This window comes from Phoxinus phoxinus, assembly GCF_949152265.1.
Source record: "Phoxinus phoxinus genome assembly, chromosome: 7".
NCBI lineage: Eukaryota > Metazoa > Chordata > Actinopteri > Cypriniformes > Leuciscidae > Phoxinus > Phoxinus phoxinus.
Genome location: NC_136882.1, coordinates 26074271 through 26093491, shown reverse-complemented (window position 1 = coordinate 26093491; position 19221 = coordinate 26074271). Strand labels below are relative to the sequence as shown.

At 38.7% G+C, this 19221-nt stretch overlaps 2 protein-coding genes across 3 annotated transcripts; one reads left to right on the top strand and one right to left on the bottom strand.

Moving 5' to 3' along the window:
* The first annotated feature begins 204 nt into the window (after window positions 1–204).
* On the top strand, window positions 205–9362 carry LOC307001280 (uncharacterized protein). 2 transcript variants are annotated; one of them, XM_079617572.1, is made up of 7 exons: window positions 205–1599; window positions 4409–4482; window positions 4571–4805; window positions 5251–7466; window positions 7681–7890; window positions 8269–8371; window positions 8450–9362. In XM_079617572.1, the coding sequence occupies exons 1-6, from the start codon at window positions 1275–1277 to the stop codon at window positions 8368–8370; spliced, it is 3162 nt and encodes a 1053-aa protein (XP_079473698.1). In that variant the 5' UTR covers window positions 205–1274; the 3' UTR covers window position 8371; window positions 8450–9362. The 2 variants fall into 2 exon arrangements, with proteins under 2 accessions (XP_079473698.1, XP_079473697.1); XM_079617571.1 differs by having other exon boundaries at window positions 8269–8998.
* acp6 (acid phosphatase 6, lysophosphatidic) lies at window positions 9358–18813 on the bottom strand. The gene is made up of 11 exons (XM_079617573.1): window positions 18682–18813; window positions 17782–17950; window positions 17348–17476; window positions 16374–16504; window positions 15879–15958; window positions 15677–15764; window positions 12593–12725; window positions 12404–12504; window positions 12202–12294; window positions 11742–11907; window positions 9358–10122 (listed from the first exon to the last, which is right to left on the bottom strand). The coding sequence occupies exons 2-11, from the start codon at window positions 17941–17943 to the stop codon at window positions 9988–9990; spliced, it is 1218 nt and encodes a 405-aa protein (XP_079473699.1). The 5' UTR covers window positions 17944–17950; window positions 18682–18813; the 3' UTR covers window positions 9358–9987.
* Window positions 18814–19221: the final 408 nt, after the last annotated feature.

The following is a 19221-nucleotide window of genomic DNA, read 5'->3' as shown; positions in this document are numbered from 1 at the left end:
GAGTCAAAGCGAAACAATAGTTTCGCACTGTTGTCCTTTTCATATTGATAAACTTGACACTTAGTAAGGTAACGCTGACGTCAACAACCTATCTTCATGAAGGGAAAAAGTAGGGAAAACAGCCCGGTGAGTGACAGTCTCAATGACCAATGGCGTTGTCCGCAGTCGATGTTCTTTAAAGAATCCACCAATATGCGTCGAAGAAGGGAGGGGGTGAGGCAATTGGGCGTCGAGGCGAAGTTAGGTTGACGAATGGCAACCAACAGAGGACTACGAGTTAAAAATTGGATTATTTGATCATCTGACTGGCTTTATCGTTACATGAACGGACGCAGAGCACGTTAAGGTGAAACCGCGGATGATATTATTGATTTTGGAGGCCGCCGTTCCGTTTGGATGTGTTTCGGGAAGACCCCCGCGTATCGCGCATAGGTCGCGCGACAGATTAGCTGCGGCGTGCTTAGACCGAGTTCAAGAAATCACAAGTTGCACGCGCGAGAGGAAGACCCTTCCGCGCGATTGTTATTGCTGCCCGCCGAGAAATTTGGACGTTCGGATCTCCTGTTATGACGTAGTTGGCGTTTCGTGACACATTGCAGTTACCTCTGATGAAAGAGGCCCTAAAGTAACGTTACCTGCTTAAATAATAATAATGATTTCATATTAATGGATGGCAGCCACTGCATATTTGACAGATTGAGACATTTTTCAATCGATTGATTTTTGTGTTTAGTTCAGTTTCATGGGACAACCAGGCTATTGAAGAACTTACCGATTTTATGTTTCCGATTTTTATTCCAGAATTTATTTGAATTATGATAAGTGGTCAGGATTTACTTATGGCTTTTGGTGGTGGAAGTTCTGTCTTGAATTCAGTGTCTCATGGAGTTGCAGTATTTTACGTTTGATATGATGTAACGTTAGGTTAATGTCACATCGTAAGCACCAAAGATGATGGACTTTATTGTAAAATACTTAAGCAACTAACTTCAATGCTTCTTCATAACAAAAATAACCTGGATGCCTACAACCTGTTAAGTGAGACTGTCTTATTTATTCATAATATTATTGATTTTGCTTGTTACTTAAATATCCATATTGAGGATTTGCTGTGAATCTCCAACAGATGTTAAAACTTCATAGACACTTCTCGGAGCATCATTGGTTTCCGAAACGTCTCAATGTCGGTGGATAAAGTCAAGTTAAAAAGTTCTGTTTTTTACACATAGGAGAAACGATTTCAGATAAGCTGCAATCGAAAAAATCCGGTAAAAATGGCAAGTGAATGCACCTACAGTGCTCAGTATGACACTGATGACACCTTTCGCAGTAGTAAACTCTCAGCGGACGAGCAGCGGGAACGCGCAGGATATGTAAACGGCGGCTGCGCGTCCATCTCGTCTTCTGCTTTCTTCGAGGTCATCGGCGGCTCTCTTTACCGCAGAAAGTTGGAGAAGGGTTTCGTCCAGTACCGAGAGGTGCTGGCTGAAGACAAGCGGCTTCAGTCCATAGCTACCTTTCACGAGAAGAGACTCGGCAAGTCGCACCACACCCTGGAGGACACATACAGACTGGTGGCCGAGCACTATTGGTGGGAAGGTTTGTCATTTTTCTCTTATGATATTATTTTGTTTTTACTACCGATACAGTTTATTTAAGTGTCTGTTTCGAATTAGTTTTAAGCTATATCTGAACTTTAAAACAAAACATCATGAAAGTTTATAAATGTTTTAATTAGTTAATTTATTCAATTAATTATAATATTATTAAAACATATTAAAGCATAATATGTATTCATGAGAGTTGTCGATTTCCAACGAGACGTGCAACAGTGATGCAAAAATGTTTATGTAAATGAGCAGTGCATGTGCAACTACCAACGTCACAGACAGAGACCTCTAGCTATAGCCTAGCCACCATGAAATAAAAATTGACAGTTCTTATTTTCTTTTTATTGGAGTTCATTAAATTATTGTTTTTAAAATTCATGTGGCCTCGTTATCTTTAATCAAAATAAGTTCCCCTCCCTTATTGCAGTGACATCTCTTTTCTGATGATGTTTACTGGAACTAAGGCGGGACAACCTGTCACTCACAGATCACAGCAATTAGCCAAATACAATGATCCAATCAATTCCCAAATCCCATGGACAAAATCAAGTTCCGCCCTACGTCTTTTTCTTGTTCGAGAAGCCGTTTCTCTTGGATGTAGGCTATGTCACACTTAGGGAAGAAAAGACTATCGCAACGGCCATTTCATGTAGACTTTATATGTTGTCATTGTGAACTAGGCTTTAAGTTTACTTTTATTTGTTTCTAACTTGACAGTGAATTATAAATGTATAATTATAATGTATGAATGTATAAAGCCATGTATGATTAACTTTTAATTTAATTTAGGGGACTCTTCATAGAAATTGCTTTTACTAAGCAATTACTAAAATTGTAGTAAACGTAGACGTATTTATTATTATCCCATCTATAGCTGTCTTTACACTTGTAAAGTGGCACAGAGATGGCATGAAATTATTTACAATTTAATTACAATCACAGGGAACGATTCATCAAGGACTCAAAAGTCACATTGTTGACGTATGTTGCCTTTCAAACTCAACTGACAGAGAACAAGACATGCACTGATTATGATGACGGTGGCAAAAATTAAGGTGGCTCTGATGTAGCATTTCATTTACACAGAACCTCTAATTCGAGGAGTTGAGGTGCATTAGAGTTGGCTTTTATGCTGCATTGCATCCTTAAGGTGGACTTGGAGGTGGCAAAGATCTCCCTCAGGGCCACCTTATCTTGAGACTTCTTATGATGTTTACCATTTTTAAACTGCTTTCGGAATGTCAGATCTCATTTAGTTTTGCTTGGTATTAGATGATAGCTTTGTGATTGAGCATCTAGGCTGGTAACTGAAAGGTTGTTGAATTCGATATGGGTTGATTAATCACTTAAGACACTTAACCATGGGTAATTCCAGGAGCACCGAACCTGTAATTTCTGTATTAAAAGCTTTGGCTAAATGACTACTTGGTGAATTACTGAGTGGACATCATTGTTAGAGAGGTAAAAAACACTGATCAAAATAATCCTTTGAACGGCTTAATAGTTCAGATCATTGTTTGAGCGCCACATTTATTGTCAAATGCCAACTAAACTTTAGATTATTTTAGCAATTGATTTTATCAAAGGGTTTGTAGATTGCTGACAGTAATGATTCCAGACAGTATTAAGCTAAATCTACTGTCCATTTATTTCAGAGACATTCCCCCTGGAATAGGGGTTAGTGTCTTGTGATTTTTCATCTGACCAGTCATATAAAAGTTCATGGATCATCTTTTCTGGGGCTCAAACTCACAAACTTTAATGTAGCAGCTCTTTAACCCCTAAGCTATAGCCTACCACTCCACAGTCTCCTGAGAACTGTTTAGAGTATGACATATATGTTGCTTCACTCTCTCAATGGTAAGTCAGGATTTATTGTGATGGGAGTAATAATCTGAGCTTTTGGTGTGCTGCTTCATGTTATAACTGAATTGCACCATGAGGGATTTCTCAATACAGCTTATTGGGGCTGCAGAACAGCTGGGTATTTTGCCCTGTGCCACAAACACCTTAGTTTGCCAAATTAATGTGTTACAAACTAGACAAACAAGTAAGCCTAATGAGGATAACATGCCCATATCTAATTCAAGGTTGCAGTTGTGGATCAAATTTGAAATTGCTGATGACTTGTTAGGTCATTAGCTATGTTAATTTATAAAACTGAGAGTGGAATTGATTAATGTGTATGATATGTGGACAAGTTTGTATCCTGGTATCCCAATTTTCATGTCACAATTCATTCTAATATTGTTTAAAGACAGATGTTTATTTGCCATTTCCCATTCCGACTATTTAGTTTTTACCTGGAGGATAAAGTGCTACAAAATGTAGCCTCTTTTTCTTTTGTTTAGCCTTATTATTCATACCTGCATTCATTTTTATAAGTAAACCCAAGTATAATATACATTTAAAAAAAATCTGTTTGCCACACTTAACCACTTTTTCCATTGGCAAGTTTCTCGTTTAACTGGAGTTAACTAGTGCTATATTCCTAAAAGATGATAAAGACAGAGATCTCTGTTCAATTTTTTTATTTTCATTGCCACGCAAAAAATTCACTCGTGACGTGAATTGAGATTCCTACACTAGCTGTCAGCTGCATAGTTTGCAGTTTTAATCGATGTAGTCTATGTAATGTGAAAGTGAAAGAGAATGGGTAATGCCCACACAGAACTGAGCTACTTGTGGAATAGGAGTGGTCTGACAGTCACAGCACTGACTTTCTTTTTTGAATATACACAGACAAATCCTTCTCTGTAATAATTTTGTAAATATCTGTGTTGTTGTTTTTCTTTTAGGAATGTATTTTCAGGTCAGAGACTATGTCTTCGGCTGTGAGGAATGTCAACGCAGTCAGTCTGAGAGATCAGTGGTAAGAATGGCTTTTTAAACATATTTATCCCAGTATTCATCTTAGTCAAGATTACTTCATTTTACTTTCACTTTGTCTCTGTCTCTAGTGTTCTGATGTGGGACTTATCTCCAGGATAGTGGAATCACATAGTCATCAAGTCTTAACCAAACTCAATAGCCAACGGGAAGCAGGGCTCTTCTGTGATATCACGCTGAAAACTGGTGATGGCCAGTGTTTCGTCGCCCACAAAGCAGTCCTTGCTGCGGTGAGCGAGTACTTCCAGGAGTTATTTACTGAAATGGACTCAGCCACTGATGCCCAGTCACATGTTGACCTCACAGGTATGGGTGCAGTATATATTCAAGTTAAACCAGTTTCAAAATAAGGGTTTGTTCACACTTGTATTCATTTAATACAGGCATTATTGAAATTGTTGAGCATATTTTATTCATTAAGGTGAACCATTGTAATCTTCTCTGATTATACTTTTGGTTGTTTAAAGTTTATTTGTTACAGGGTTCCCACAGTCATAGGAAACCTAGAATATTAGGGAATGTTAAAATTGTGATTTCCAGTACTGGGATAGGAAAGTCATAGGAAAGAATATATTTTCATGGACTTTTCTGTACTAATTATACAAAATATACTAATATAATGTATTGCTAATCTCATTCCAGCAGCAGATCCTTAACCTTTAGACTGTCATTATCCTATTTCAACACACTTATATATTTTATTTTACCCTTCAGGGCATTAATCAATTATCATTTATGGTTCCTCATATAGATTTCAGTGAGCAGAGCCTGCTTGCTTTACTGGAGTTCTCTTACACTTCCACCCTCAATCTGAATCTGGACATCTTGACGGAGGTTTGTGCCATGGCCCGCCATCTACGCATGTGGCCTGCCCTTGAGGCTTGCTCGGCTATCAAAAGGGAGCGAGAGACCTGTCAGTTACATTCCAGAATGCACAGTACTCCTGGTGAACCAAATAATTCAATACCTGGACCTTTCAGGAGAGACCACTCCTCAGCTTCAGGAGGGAAAGTGGGACTCAAAAGGAAGAGAGAGGATGAGGAAGGAGAAGGCTCTGTGTCTTCCTGGAACATCCAAGCACAGTACAGGGAGCAGATTGTTGATAAGGTGACAGATGAACCTGAAACAGAAACCTCAAATCCTCAGTTCCTGTCCAGTTTTCAGGTTGAGGAAAATGGCTTTCCATGCAGCCCAAATCGCAGAATGAAGCTCATGGACTTTAAATCTCCATCCTGCAAGAAAAAAACGTTCTCCCACCCCACATCTTCAGTCATCTCAACATCTCCTTGCACCTCTACTCGTTCTTCCTCTCCATCACGCCGTCTGCTTCGTTCTTCACCTGGCGCTGCACTTGCTCTGCGCAGACTCCTCCCCAAAATTGACCTCTCCACTAAGAGAAAGAGGAAGTCCTCTTCTTACCGGGCATACAAGCCCCAGTGTGAATTCTCAGTGACTCCATCCGAATCTCAGGCAATTTCTTTGACCCATGATACCTCAGTAAAGGTAAAGGAGGAGTATGTGGAAGAGAAGGTATGTAACAAAGTCCCTCAGGATGAGGTGCATAGCCCCCGTGCTCAGGAGAAATACCGTCTTCTTAGCTTCCTTGGCTTGCAGAGGAAATCCTTGGTGCCTGGTCCAGAAGAACTGTCTGGTTGGGGGCAGAAAAAACGACTTAGGAAGTTAAAAGTCAGTGATTATTCGCTCACAGCCCGCCGAAAACCTCGTGCACAAGGCGTCCCATTGGGATTCGGAACCAGTTTAGGGGTGCTTGCTGCCGTTAGTCCTTCTCTGTCTCTCTGTGACATGAGCAGAATGGACTTGCTGAACAGACCAGTGAAAGTAGAACTTCAAGAATCCTGGAACCAAGAAAGGTCCAAAAGGAAAAGGCATGATCCTGTGGAGCCAATTGCTAGAGCTACACGTAGCAGGTCATTGCTGCACACAGACTCCAGTGCAATTGATCGAACGCTCAGACGTCACCACAAAAATCAAGATAAAGCACCTTCCCAACCTGCTCGAAGAGGTAGAGTGCCAGTACACAATGCCTCTCACCCTTCAAAAAGCACTATGCTCAGGATAAAACAAGAATCTTCGGACAGTGCCATCCTACAACCTATTCACCGTCGCAATACTGTCTGCAGCCCCCAGGCAACTCCTCCTAAAGCACCAGGACGTAGGGGACGCCCACCAGCAGATCGCACAGTAAGGGTAGCCACAACAAATTCACAGCACACAAAGCGGCACAAACCTGGACGTCCCCCAACAGTCAAACCTAAGAGTTCAAAACAAATAGAAAGCAAAACAAAATTCAGCCATGCTACAGGAATTCCACAAGCAAAGCACAGCAGAACTGAAAGAGGAACACAGGTGAAGGAGAATAGAAAAATGAAGGAACATTCGAAAAGAAAGGGCAGTCCTGAAGTTCAGTATGCCGTCATGAACTGGGATGCTTCCAACCATCAGCATCTTCACAGCCATCCCCTTTACAAAGCGATAAAGGAAGAGCCAACTGACCCCTTGCCCCTAACTCAGCCATTACCAACCAGCGATTCCTCAGACCTTGGCAAGCGTCAGAGCAAACCACCCGTCAAACTGTTGGATCAGGGCTTCCTCTTTGGGTTCTGTCGGCAGCCAAGTGGCATCAAACGGGAGGAGGAGAGCATGGACATCTACCTGACTCGGTCTGTTTCTCATGGAGGTAGTTCCCATTCCGATTCATCACCTGGCATGGGGAGAAGAGATCGGGTGAGGGCCAGGATTATGCCAGATCGGACTGGTCTAAATGGGCCTCACTGGGCTGGACTTGGAAACAGGCATTCACCTTTTTCCCAAAGGATTGCTATTCAAGTGAAGACAGAGAGGGATGAAACCAGTGTATCCCAAGGGTCACAGGTTACCCGATTTTCTAGACACCCCCAAGTCAGCAAGAGGAGCTGTAAAGTCAAGAAAGAACTTACAAAGACAAAGGTGATAAGTTTTTCTTATGCTAGCATTTGGTGATGTTTATTCTTAAGACAAAGTTACGTAACCATTTTGTAAACTTGTGTGTAGTCTTGGTTAGGGAAGTAGCACTCAAATGTCAATCATTGAACAGAATGATACTAAATTTAATCTGGTAATAAACATAAAATGACACTTGCCAAATTTACAAAAAACATATTTATCTGTTTTGTCTTCATAGAATGTAAATAAGCTGCTACCTGTGAGCAGCCGCCGTTCCATCCTACTGGAATCCATCCGACGGGCACGTCTGAAACAGCAGAAGAGTCCTCACGGTCAGGCCTCCAGTGGAGCACATGCTTGCCTGCAGTGCAGAGCCACCTACAGGGACTGTGATGCCCTTATTATGCACCGGATCAAGCACATTGAAGGCAAACACTGGCCCTGCCCGGTATGTATCATGTCTCCTGAGATCCTGAAGGTGCTCCCTTCCCAGCAATGTGCCTGTCTACTGTACAAAGCTATAATAAAAGGTGGGGTAGAGCTGATTAATTGCCCTTATTCTAAAAAAATCATAGCTGTGACAAAGCGGTTTGCACGTCCAGCATATTGACTGAGCAGGGCGGCTTTGAATCTGGCTCGCAACATTTCTTAATTGCATTTTTTTTTCTTGGTCACTCCATCATTTCAGTCTACTCTCTGCTTAATAAAATTGACAAAAGACCACAATAAAAAAGCACCAGTTATTTAACAGTTTTCCTATCCCACTCTAGCATTGTACTTCTATATCTGGTTTCTTCCTATTTTCACATTTAATTCTCTCTTGCAGTTGTGCAGCAAGTCTTTCTTCAGACAGAAAAATGTGAGGAATCACATAAAGACACATAATCCCAAGCTCTACAAATGCCACCAGTGCATTGCTGCTCAGTGAGGTCAGTCTGTAATATACAGACATCTGTGGATTTCCATTTTCTTTTTTATGAGTATTTTAATTCGTCTTACAATTTTAGGTGAAAAGCCACAGGATTAAATGAAGAGGAGCAAAGCTTTGTTTCTTTAAATATTAACGCTGTAAATACCAAGGATCTGTGATGTAAGACAATGAGGTTGAATTTATTCATGTAAATAATGTTATGATGGTTTAAATGGTCCTTTTCCTCACAATAATTATTGTTATTTAAGTTACTAAGCTGAGGTTGCTTTGCAATTGATACAGATGTGTTAAACCAGAACTTGAACCCATGGTGTTTTTCTCAGGGGGGCGGAGCCTGATGGTCAAGGTGATATATGTATAATGAGAATTGTGTAGAATGCTTTAAATTTATTACTAATGTAATTACTACAGTTGTTATTTCTATTGTTATTATGATTATTTTTTTATAAATGGCATAATCTTGAGTGCACTTAATGTTAGCTTTGTTTTGAAACCTAAGAAAGATGCGATGGACTGGGATGTACTTGAATGATGGAGTGGAGCCAGTGGACTGCCCTAAATGTGTGGGTTTTCTGGCAATGTTTTAGAAAAAAACTATTAGTCAGGAATTTTTAAATGAAGGTTGGGTAAATGGAGAGTTATTGTAGAAATCACAAAAGGGTTAACCTGCATTGGTGAAATGCCATTGTTTGGGTATGTACAATTTTGTGAAAACATTTGTTTGATTACAGCTTTTCAAAAGGAGACAGTGACTGTATCTTTTAAATAAGGGAATCCCAAAATGTCTAATGTGATTTTTTTTTTTTTCTCCTTCCCTCTCTCCTTTGATAATTCCTTGTCTGAATTTTTAATGCATATCCTTCTTTAACATACAATGCAATGGACTTAAATGAAGAAGTTTTAAATGTTGAGGTGTTTTGTCTGAAAACACAAATTTAAAATGTAGAACGACCAAATAGCCATATAAATAAATTTTGCATTTTAAAGTTTACACTTTTCTTCATGTGTGCTTTTTTCAGGTGTTTTGGTTTGTTACACTAGTGAATGCACAAAGCAAAATTCTATAAAATGTAGAATGTTTTTTTATTGTATAACAATTTAATATGCATATCAGTAATGAGCATGTAAGAATATTTTCACCCTATTGACTTGCATATCACCTTGAACAGCACTTAATTTGATGTTAAAACATCAAATGTCATTGTTAAAAGAATGTGAGGTTGCAGCAAAATCTGTAGCAGTTTCAGATGACTGAAATGAAGGCACCTACTGAAAAGATTACACACAAACACCCGTTTGAATAGTCACACACACATTATCAATAATTTTGCTGTGAAATGTATGCTAAATATTACGACAGCCTGTGAATGAATTTGTTTACCAATTTGTACACTGCAGATAAACATTTTCTCATTTGTTACATCCGGTCATGATCCATTTCCTTTAAAAGAAAGGACTTGACAGAATTTAAACATAAGACTTCTGATACTGCTCTTTTGTTATTATAAACACTTGAATCCATGTAGAAGAGACCCGAGCTCCAGAGGATTCTACAGCCCAGACCCAAACATTTGTTTTTTGGGTCAAAGTCCAGAGTTGAGAGTTCGTGAAAGGTCAGACTTTGGGATGGTCATCTGCACTGTTGCAGAGAGCATGGTAAGAATCATCAGGTAGAGCGTGAACAGCCATTGCCGCCTTAAATTCGTGCAGTGGGCAGTAGACATCACTGCAGCCTGGGATTTTTTGGTCCTGTAGGTATAATCAATAACAGCTTCAAATGTGGATAGACAACACAAAAAGACCAAGCCAGAATTATAAGTAAAGCAAAAGATGCTTAATGACATGTAACAAGTTATTACTAATGTACAGTATTTTACTTACAATGCTATTCAAAATAAATGCTGTTCTTCCTATTCATCAAAGTATCCTTAAAAATGTATCTCAGTTTCCACAAAAATCTTTTCAACATTGATAAGAAATATGCACCAAATCAACAGGATCATTTTACACTGAAGATGAGTAATGACTGCAGAAAATTCAACTTTGCCATCAAAGGAATAAATTATATTTTAAAGTTATTAAAACAGAAAACAATTACTTTACATTGTTATAATGCTTGACAATATTACCGGTACTGTTTTATTGTATTTTTAATCAAACAAATACAGCCTTGATGAACAAGAGACTAGAAATTATAAGTATAGGCAAAAACAATGGGATTTTCTTTTCAATAACCAATACATTTTGGGGTTTCAGGATTTTTTTTTACCAAAATTTGTATAAAGATGATTCTCAACTATGTTATGTAAGATATAACGGAATGCATTGATACACCATTTTACTTTATGCAATATGTGGGTAAAATGGCCATACATTAATATTCCCATTCAATGTAATTAATCTATACACTGTATCTAATTTGCACATTAATGTGTTCTTGGAGCAACATTTAATGAAAAAAGAGGTGTAATAATTGGAGTAATTGTTAGCAACATTTTTATAATAATATATAATATTACATAGGAATATTGATGTATAATTTATTTCCATATTCACTTGTTGTGTCTCCCAAAATGCCTGATAAACATGATTTAAGTCCTGATGTCCTCTACAGTGGACATGTATGAAATCAATGCCCTGTTCTGTAACAAAGTCATTTTTTGATTTGAAACCCCATAACGTTTCCCTGAGATGTTGGTTTATTAAATACAATTTGAAAAGTACCGGTAGTCCGATTTAAATTATAATTACAATATATTATCATATTTCCATAAGAGTGCTACATTTGTTCACTAAATTAATGTCAGACATTTTTAAAGACCAAGGAGAAGTTGTTTTCATAGTGAAACCTTCAAACATTTGGTATCTCTGAAAAGCCCTGAATGTGCTCTTTACAGGACACTCAGGGTGACATGTGACATGTATGGTGTCAGAGAAATTTACTAAAATATAAATGTCCACTACAGTGGACAAAAGTCTATTCCTGGGTCCCAGGAGGTTAAGATAAAACTAAAATAAAAGCTCACAGCATTATCTGTAATATGGAGGCTGCAAGACTAAACAGTGTAGGAAAACTAATACTGGCTTTTGGGTGATAGATAAATAAATACGAAAAAAACAAAAACAATTTGTGGCCTTTGATTATTGATTTTGAATCAAGCACATTTTAAAAAACAAAATTTTTTTTTCCTTCTTTGTTTTTTTTATGTTTAACATACTTGTTGTATACATTTTGTGCATCTTTGTTTGTTTCGTGTTTGTATAAAAACTGTTCTAAATAAAATAATGGAAAAAAAAAAACCTCTATTTTTTTTGCCCAGCCCTATATTTGAAGCATTTTACCTCCTGATAACTGTGAATAGTCTTACCTGGCCAATGTAAGATACTTTAACATAGTGCTGGTTAGTCTGACGGTGCTGGTACAGCTCCAGTGTGATGTCAGCTGCATACGGTGGCCATTTCATGTCAAAAACCCCCAAAGCCATGAGACATGGCATCAGGGTGGTGTCATGCACAGAATACAGAAACAACTTTCTGTATAAAAAAACACACACAAAAAAAGCAACTTTAAAGATCTTGTTTTCAATAGGATTCTTACACACATGATCTCTGAGTTTGACCACTGTGAGGCAGCACCTCTCAAGTTTTGTAACTGACATTTACTGTCTGGAAATAGCAGGTAGAAAATGTTACGCAATGGTTTTAATTTTTTTTTGGACATTTAAGCTTTAATGTCATTGCATTGCAAGTTCAATTTTTAAATATAGATTGGACGTGTTTAAATCATAAAAAGAAGTCAAGTGATAAAACAAATGTCTGACAAAAAACCTGTCTGGATTAGAAGTTGTGCCTTGAATTTTGTCCTCAATGTTGGTTAGAAGTAGTTGGAAAAGCGGACCCACGCACATCTGTAAATTTGACCTGAGGACAAACAAAAGCAAATAAACATTTACAGAGACCTTAAACCATACGCAACTTCTTCATACATTCTCTTTTCAAGAATCTACAGCAGGATTCATTGGCCCCTCACCTCTTACTGGGCTCATAGATGTGACAGATCATATCTACAGCTCTCTGCTCTATGATACTCCTCCAGTGCTCTAGAGCTGTAGGAAGCGGCAGGCCATGGGTCTAGGATCAATAATATAACAGTACCGTATTTGAGAAACGAAGCCAATGCAGATGCATCTGTAGAATGTATCAGCAGGGGGCACTTTACCTCTCTGGCCACCATGTCATCTCTAATGAGGATGAAGTCGATGTGTTGATGAGGATCAACACCCAAGGAGCTCTGGATGCTCTGGAGGTCTGCAGCAATGTCAGGAAGCGTGGATGATTGTGCCCAACGATGACTACATTTGATGCACCACATTTAATCACAGACACATGATGTTAAACCAATCACAAGGCAACATTGGGCATTTACACTACTATTCAAAAGTTTGGGGTAAGGAGGAGTATTTTATTTTTTTTTATACATTTTTATTTTTATTTAGCTAGCATGATTGATGAAAAGTGACAGTAAAGACATAAATAAAGCGTTCAGCGTCAGTTCAGGCAGGCCGGGTAGGTAAGCTCAGCCATCAGCTGATACCCAGACCTATCAGCTGATCCGTTTCCTAAGCACTCAATTGGTCCCTTTCAAACAGGGTGCTTTATTTAAATGCATTCTCAGTCTGCCTGCTTGGCTGCTTCCACTGCATTGCTTGCAACCCACCTCCTCCCCTAGCTCCTCCTTTAACTTCTGTTTAACTTAATCAGTGTCATTCTGTTTTCATTGATGCATGCTCTGTTCTCAATGGGGGATTTTTTGCTGCTTTCCCAGTTTTAAATGGAAGATTGTCCCCAGAAGCTGCTGCTGTTCCCTGACTAGCTTTCATGGAGCTCATGACAAGGACGGGTAATTCAGAACAGAGCCATACCGCCAAATGTACCTTTAAAGGGATACTCTACCGTTTTTTCATATTAAACTATGTTATTCCCTTAACTAAGACGAGTTGATACATACCTCTCTCGTCTCAGTGCGTGCACTTAATCGCTCTGACGCGCCGCGACACTTTGATAGCACAGTTCATTCAATAGGGGCCAAGTCAAAGTGCTCCCAAGCACTTGCTATGGTATTCCGCCATACAATATAGTTATCCATTTAACACGCTTAGAAAAGCGCAACGTTTTGTTTTGCGTCACCGTCCTAGGTCGAATTACACTACGCGAGTAACTGTATTTAAATAGGGAAAACGTGGAGGTGTTTGGTAGCTTCTCTGCTTGGCCCCTATTGAATGAACTGTGTTATCAAAGTGTCGCGGCGCGCCAGAGCGATTAAGTGCACGCACTGAGACGAGAGAGGTATGTATCAACTCGTCTTAGTTAAGGGAATAACATAGTTTAATATGAAAAAACGGTAGAGTATCCCTTTAACAATCATGCAAATAAAACATTTGAAAAATTTGACTAAAATAATTGTTTATGGTATTTTTGCGCAACTGATGTTTTTTTCCGCAGCAAATCAGAATATTAGCATGATTTCTGAAGGATCATGTGACACTGAAGACTGAAGTAATTATGCTGAAAATTCAGTTTTTCCACCACAGGAATAAATTTTAATAAATTTTAAAACATAAAACAGTTATTTTAAATTGTAATATCACAATATTATTGTTGTACTATACTTTTGATCAAATAAATGCAGCCTTGGGCTATGTTCACACTTAGCGTCTTTTTTCAAACTGCCAGCGTCTGTTCTACATTAGAACCCTATGGAGTAAACCGTTTTTTCAAAAAAGTCCTGAGCGCTTTTTTAAACGCCACCGCCGGCGTCTTTTTCTGCAGCTCAGAGCGTCTTTTAAAGTTGAAAAAAGTTTAACTTTTCTGAAAAGAACGCCCTACGTCAAGCGCCTTTTTGACAGCTGACCAATGACAAGCGAGTAGCGAGACCTGTCGTTTCCATAACAACAAGAAAAATGGACACGGTGCCGGTAGAAAAACGAATCGTCCTTGTTTCGGAGCACAAGGAGCTGTTTGATATGAGTACACAACTCTATCATAACATACATCACAAAGAGGCTGTGTGGGCACACTACTGTTGCAGCTGTTGTTATAGCAACAAAAGACGCGCTCGGCTGCTATTTGTAACCGAATGCGCAGCGTTTTTTTTTTTTGTGCTAAAAAAACGCCGTTGTTAACTTTTTTTTGTCAAAAAAGACGCTAACTGTGCGTTCACACCGCACGCGGCGAGAGCGTCAAAGTGGCCGGAAGCCATTCATTTTCAATGAGAGCCGGCGGCGAGCTCCGGCGAGAGCGGCGCGGCGCGTCTTGGACGGCGAGAGCGGCGAGAAGAGTTGAAATCAAGTCAACTTTATGGTAATAAGCTATGACGCGGTTCGGCGGCAACCAGCGGCAACCAATCGGAATGTAGAAGTGCTCCGCCTGAGAGGATAGAGAACACAATCCTGTAAACTTAGGTTCCGACGACATTAGTTCCTAAGCAAAATGGAGGAAAAGTTAATCATTTCTGTTGCGGGTTTCCCGTTATTGTACGACGTGTCCCTGTTTACATACAGGGACATTAATAAAAAGAACGACGAATGTAAAAGGTGTCTGAAATTGTTGGTGTTTTGTTACTTTCACATTTAAAATATTTTAATAGGTTAATTTATACCCTACGTGTGGCCAGAATGCACAAAATAGGATACTGATTTATGTTCAGTTCTTATTTGCTTTGCGGCTCCTTTAAATAAAGTTTTTAAAAAATCACGCATTCTAAAATATACGTCAGAGCGTCAGAGAGTCCCCGAATCTCACGGCGTCGATGGCAGGGCGGCGAGAGCGACTTTTGCCGCTCTCGCCGGCGGCGGTGTGAACGTACAGTTAGTGTGAACGTAGCCTTGGTGAACATAAGAGACTTCTTTCAAAAACATAAAAAAATCTTACCGACCCCAAACTTTTGGACGGTAGTGTATTTCACCAAAGCAAAGGTCTAATGTTTTCCAACAATAAAGTATATTGTTATTATTCAAGTATTTTTAACAAAATAAAAGTACAAACCTCAATAAATAAACAAATAAAGAAAGAAAATAAAGAAGGTTAAATTATATTTAGGAACATTTAGGAATAAGTACTTCTTCCAATTCTTGGAATTTAAATCATTTTTTTATTTACCGGTAAATGTATTTTATTATAATTATTCCCCAACTAATAATAATATTTCCCAATTAACTTTCCATTGTGAGCTATAATTCAGTATGAATGGTTATATGAAGTTTGTTTATTATCATCATTATTATCAAAATAAAGCAGGTTTTACCCCATATGCAGCTTGAGCAGCTTGCATCCATGATAGTTGGGATAGAGGACTTCTTTCTCTGCCTTATCAGTGAGGATGGACACAACACCTTAGAGTGGGAGAAAATCAAACACGGAAAGGCAAACACAGGAGTATGTAAAGCTCATCTCATCCATTACTCAAGCAAACCACACAAAAAAGCGTAGCTGAGCTGCCACCTTACCTGCTTGTTTCTGTTGGAACAGTCCTGCCACCAAACACTTAGCAGACTCAATGGTGCGTACAATGTTGGTAGAGCGAATGCTGTAAATCAACGACAGATAGTCCCTCTTACTCATTTAGCTTAACGCAATTCAGAGCCATAAACATTAATTTACAATAGGATCATTTATTCACTATTTTTGTCTATTGGTTAATGCTTTAACTAACAATGAGCAATTCATTTGTTACACTATTTATTACTTTGTTAATGTTAATAAAAATACAACTTTCCATTGTTAGTTCATGTAAGCTCAGGTCCATTAAATAATATTAATAGATTCAATCTTTGATTTTAATATTTAATAAAAGTTTGTTAATTAATGTAGTTAACTAATGTTAACAAATGAAACCTTACTGTAAAGTGTTACTGTTTTTTTTCTCCTCAATATGATACAATTTAAGGTGTAATTTTTATCAGTAGCACAAACGGTGCCAAACAATCGTCAATAGCACTCACTAAACTTCTTTAGGGTTGAAAGAAGGTGTGAGAAAGGGCTCTTCCTGTATGTATTTCTTTCGTAACTTCACTCCAAGATCGTACAGCTGTTGCATGCCCACCGTGGTCAGCTGACCTGGATAAGTTCCACCCTATGGAAGCAGGAGCCAAAGTCAGTGTCATTCGTTTTGACAATCTGGCACAATTTCCATCTAAACATTTAGGTATGGTACTGACACTGCCATTTACCATCAATCCACTTCATTCCAAACATGCACTCTAAAACGCTACACAAATATCTCGGAAAATGACCAGTATATGACCAAAACTATGTGGACATCCAAACAACACACCCATACAGTATGTTTGCTGAGCATTTCATTTCAAAACCATTTTGTCTTTCATTTTCTACTCTTCACAGAAAGCTTTTATTATATGTTAGAATGTGGCTGCAGAAATGTGCTCCCATTCAGGTCTGAGCTTTGTTGCAGGTCAGTCAAGTTCTTCTACACCAGACTCAATAAACCTTTTTCTTTTTCTGACCTTGCTTTGTGCACAGGGGCATTGTCACGGTGGAGCAAAAAAGGACCCTCGCCAAACTGTTGCCACAAAGCTGGATGCACACAATTCTCTAGAACAGGGATGGGCAATGTCAGTCCTGGTGTGCTGCTGTCCAGCAGAATTTAGCTCCAAATCTGATGAAAGCTAACCTGCGTGTACTGTAGCCTTAGTAATCCTGAAGACATTGGTTAGCTTGTTCAGGTGTGATTAGGCTTGGACATCAGCACTCCAGGACCGATGTTGCCATCCCTGCTCTAGAATGTGAACATATGGAGTAGCATTAATATTTGCCTGCTCTGAACACACTGAAATTGCCAAACCTATTAACTAGAAAGAGTTGTGGGAACCACAAGCTGGACCCTTTCTAATCCTGTGTGCAAAACACAATTTCCATTGTATAAGAAAGTGGCAGATATGCATAAACACAAACCCACCGTCAATATTTTGGCCCTGTAGCTGTCCTCCACAGGAGCTGGGGGTCTCGGTCCCCCCTTCAGGTCTGTAACCGTATAGTCTATTTCTGTGTGAGCGGGCGCTTCAAGTAGCTCAGGGACCCATTGTGCCTAGAGGTGCAGAAATCATGCGTCATTCTGGATATAATTGGCATCAACATGTAGACTATTACAGACATATGACAGTGCCACTGTCTCCGAGTGAAAAAGCATGCTGTTAAGACTGATGCTGACAAATGATTCTGAGACATTTAAGCAATTAAGAATAATGCCAAATTTGTCCATTCTCTTCTCTTTTTTGTTCCACCTTCTTTTGTATATTTGGTTTGTCTATGTTTGACATAAAACATTTTTAAACCCCCTAAAAAGAACTGATCACGAACATTGCAACTTTGGACACTAATCAGCTTTCTTACCTCCAACACATCTGGTATAGATTTCAGCGGCGTCCTCGCCCCATGACGGAATAAAACTTGAATTAATTTAAGCTCGTATGGAGATTGTTCAGCCTTATTCTTTTTAAACCAAAACGTTGACCCGAGGGCCACTGAACCCATCAGACCCACACGTGCCCACATGATGCACCTAAGGGAGACATGAACACTTGACTTGACATTTTTGAGAAGTTGACATGTCCTGTGTTGTTATACATGCTACTCCAGATAAAACTGAACAGCACTTTACATATTCTTTTCTAATAAATAATGCATAGAGTTGTATAACCTCAATAGTTGAAAGACTATATGGAATGTTTGTCTTTTGAAATGCATTGGTCACAACACAGGAGCATTTGAAACGAACTTAGAGAAGCCTAAAATGTGGTTAAAATCTTAAAGAAAAGTTGAACTTATGATATATAATATCAAATAAATGTTACACTAAAATGTTGTTGATGTTTGATGTGGTGTTAGGGTTAGAATGTGTCAACTACACATGTGTCATACAGATCCGGTCAACTGCAATTGTTTTCTGCTTTAAAGGTCGTATTTATACTTATTAATAACATTACATTTAATTTATCACGTTGAATACATTATTTCTACATTGTACACAGCTGTAGGTTGCATATATTTTTTGTTTTTGTGTAATATATATATATATATATATATAGACTATATCAAAACGTGTCAGTACATTTCCATAACATAAGTGAACACAGCAACTTCTGTCTCTTTCAGTAATGTCTGCTTGTCATATCAGCAAGTTTCATACGCTCTTGCAATCAACTGTCAAATATCATGCATTAGTTTAAATCTAATAAGTAAAGTAAAAACATGTAAGTGCACTAGAAAAAGTGCATTTTAAATATCACCAACCTGAATTTTTCAGACGCGGCAAGTTAATTCGACTGGTTTTGAATTGCACTCATTCCTTTCAGTTTCAGGAAGAACACTGAACGTTGCTTTACTACGCCGGCTAACGGTGAGGTGCATTCTGGGATATGCAGTTTCATAGTCTACCTATTTAATCTGAGAAATAGCGGAAACAAAAAGTTGTAAAACTACATTTCCCATTACTTATCCATACATAACTCGTTTACTGGCGTAATGTTCCTATGCAGAACGACGTAACATAAAACGTAGTATAACAAACCGCAAATCTATCTAGTGTCCAAATACTTTTTGGGAACAGGTTTGAAATGAAATGGTCTTAACACAACTAGCATGTATACAGGACATAAAATATTACACAGTCACACAGACATATTATGACATAGCCATACCGTAGTCAGAGGGATTACATTTCGGTAAGTGGGTGCGAATGAAAGCCAGTCTATGATGAAAGCCTATATTTGCCTGCTCCACAACAAGCCGAATAACGCCTACATAAAGAATAACCATTAAAAGGGCAAATGA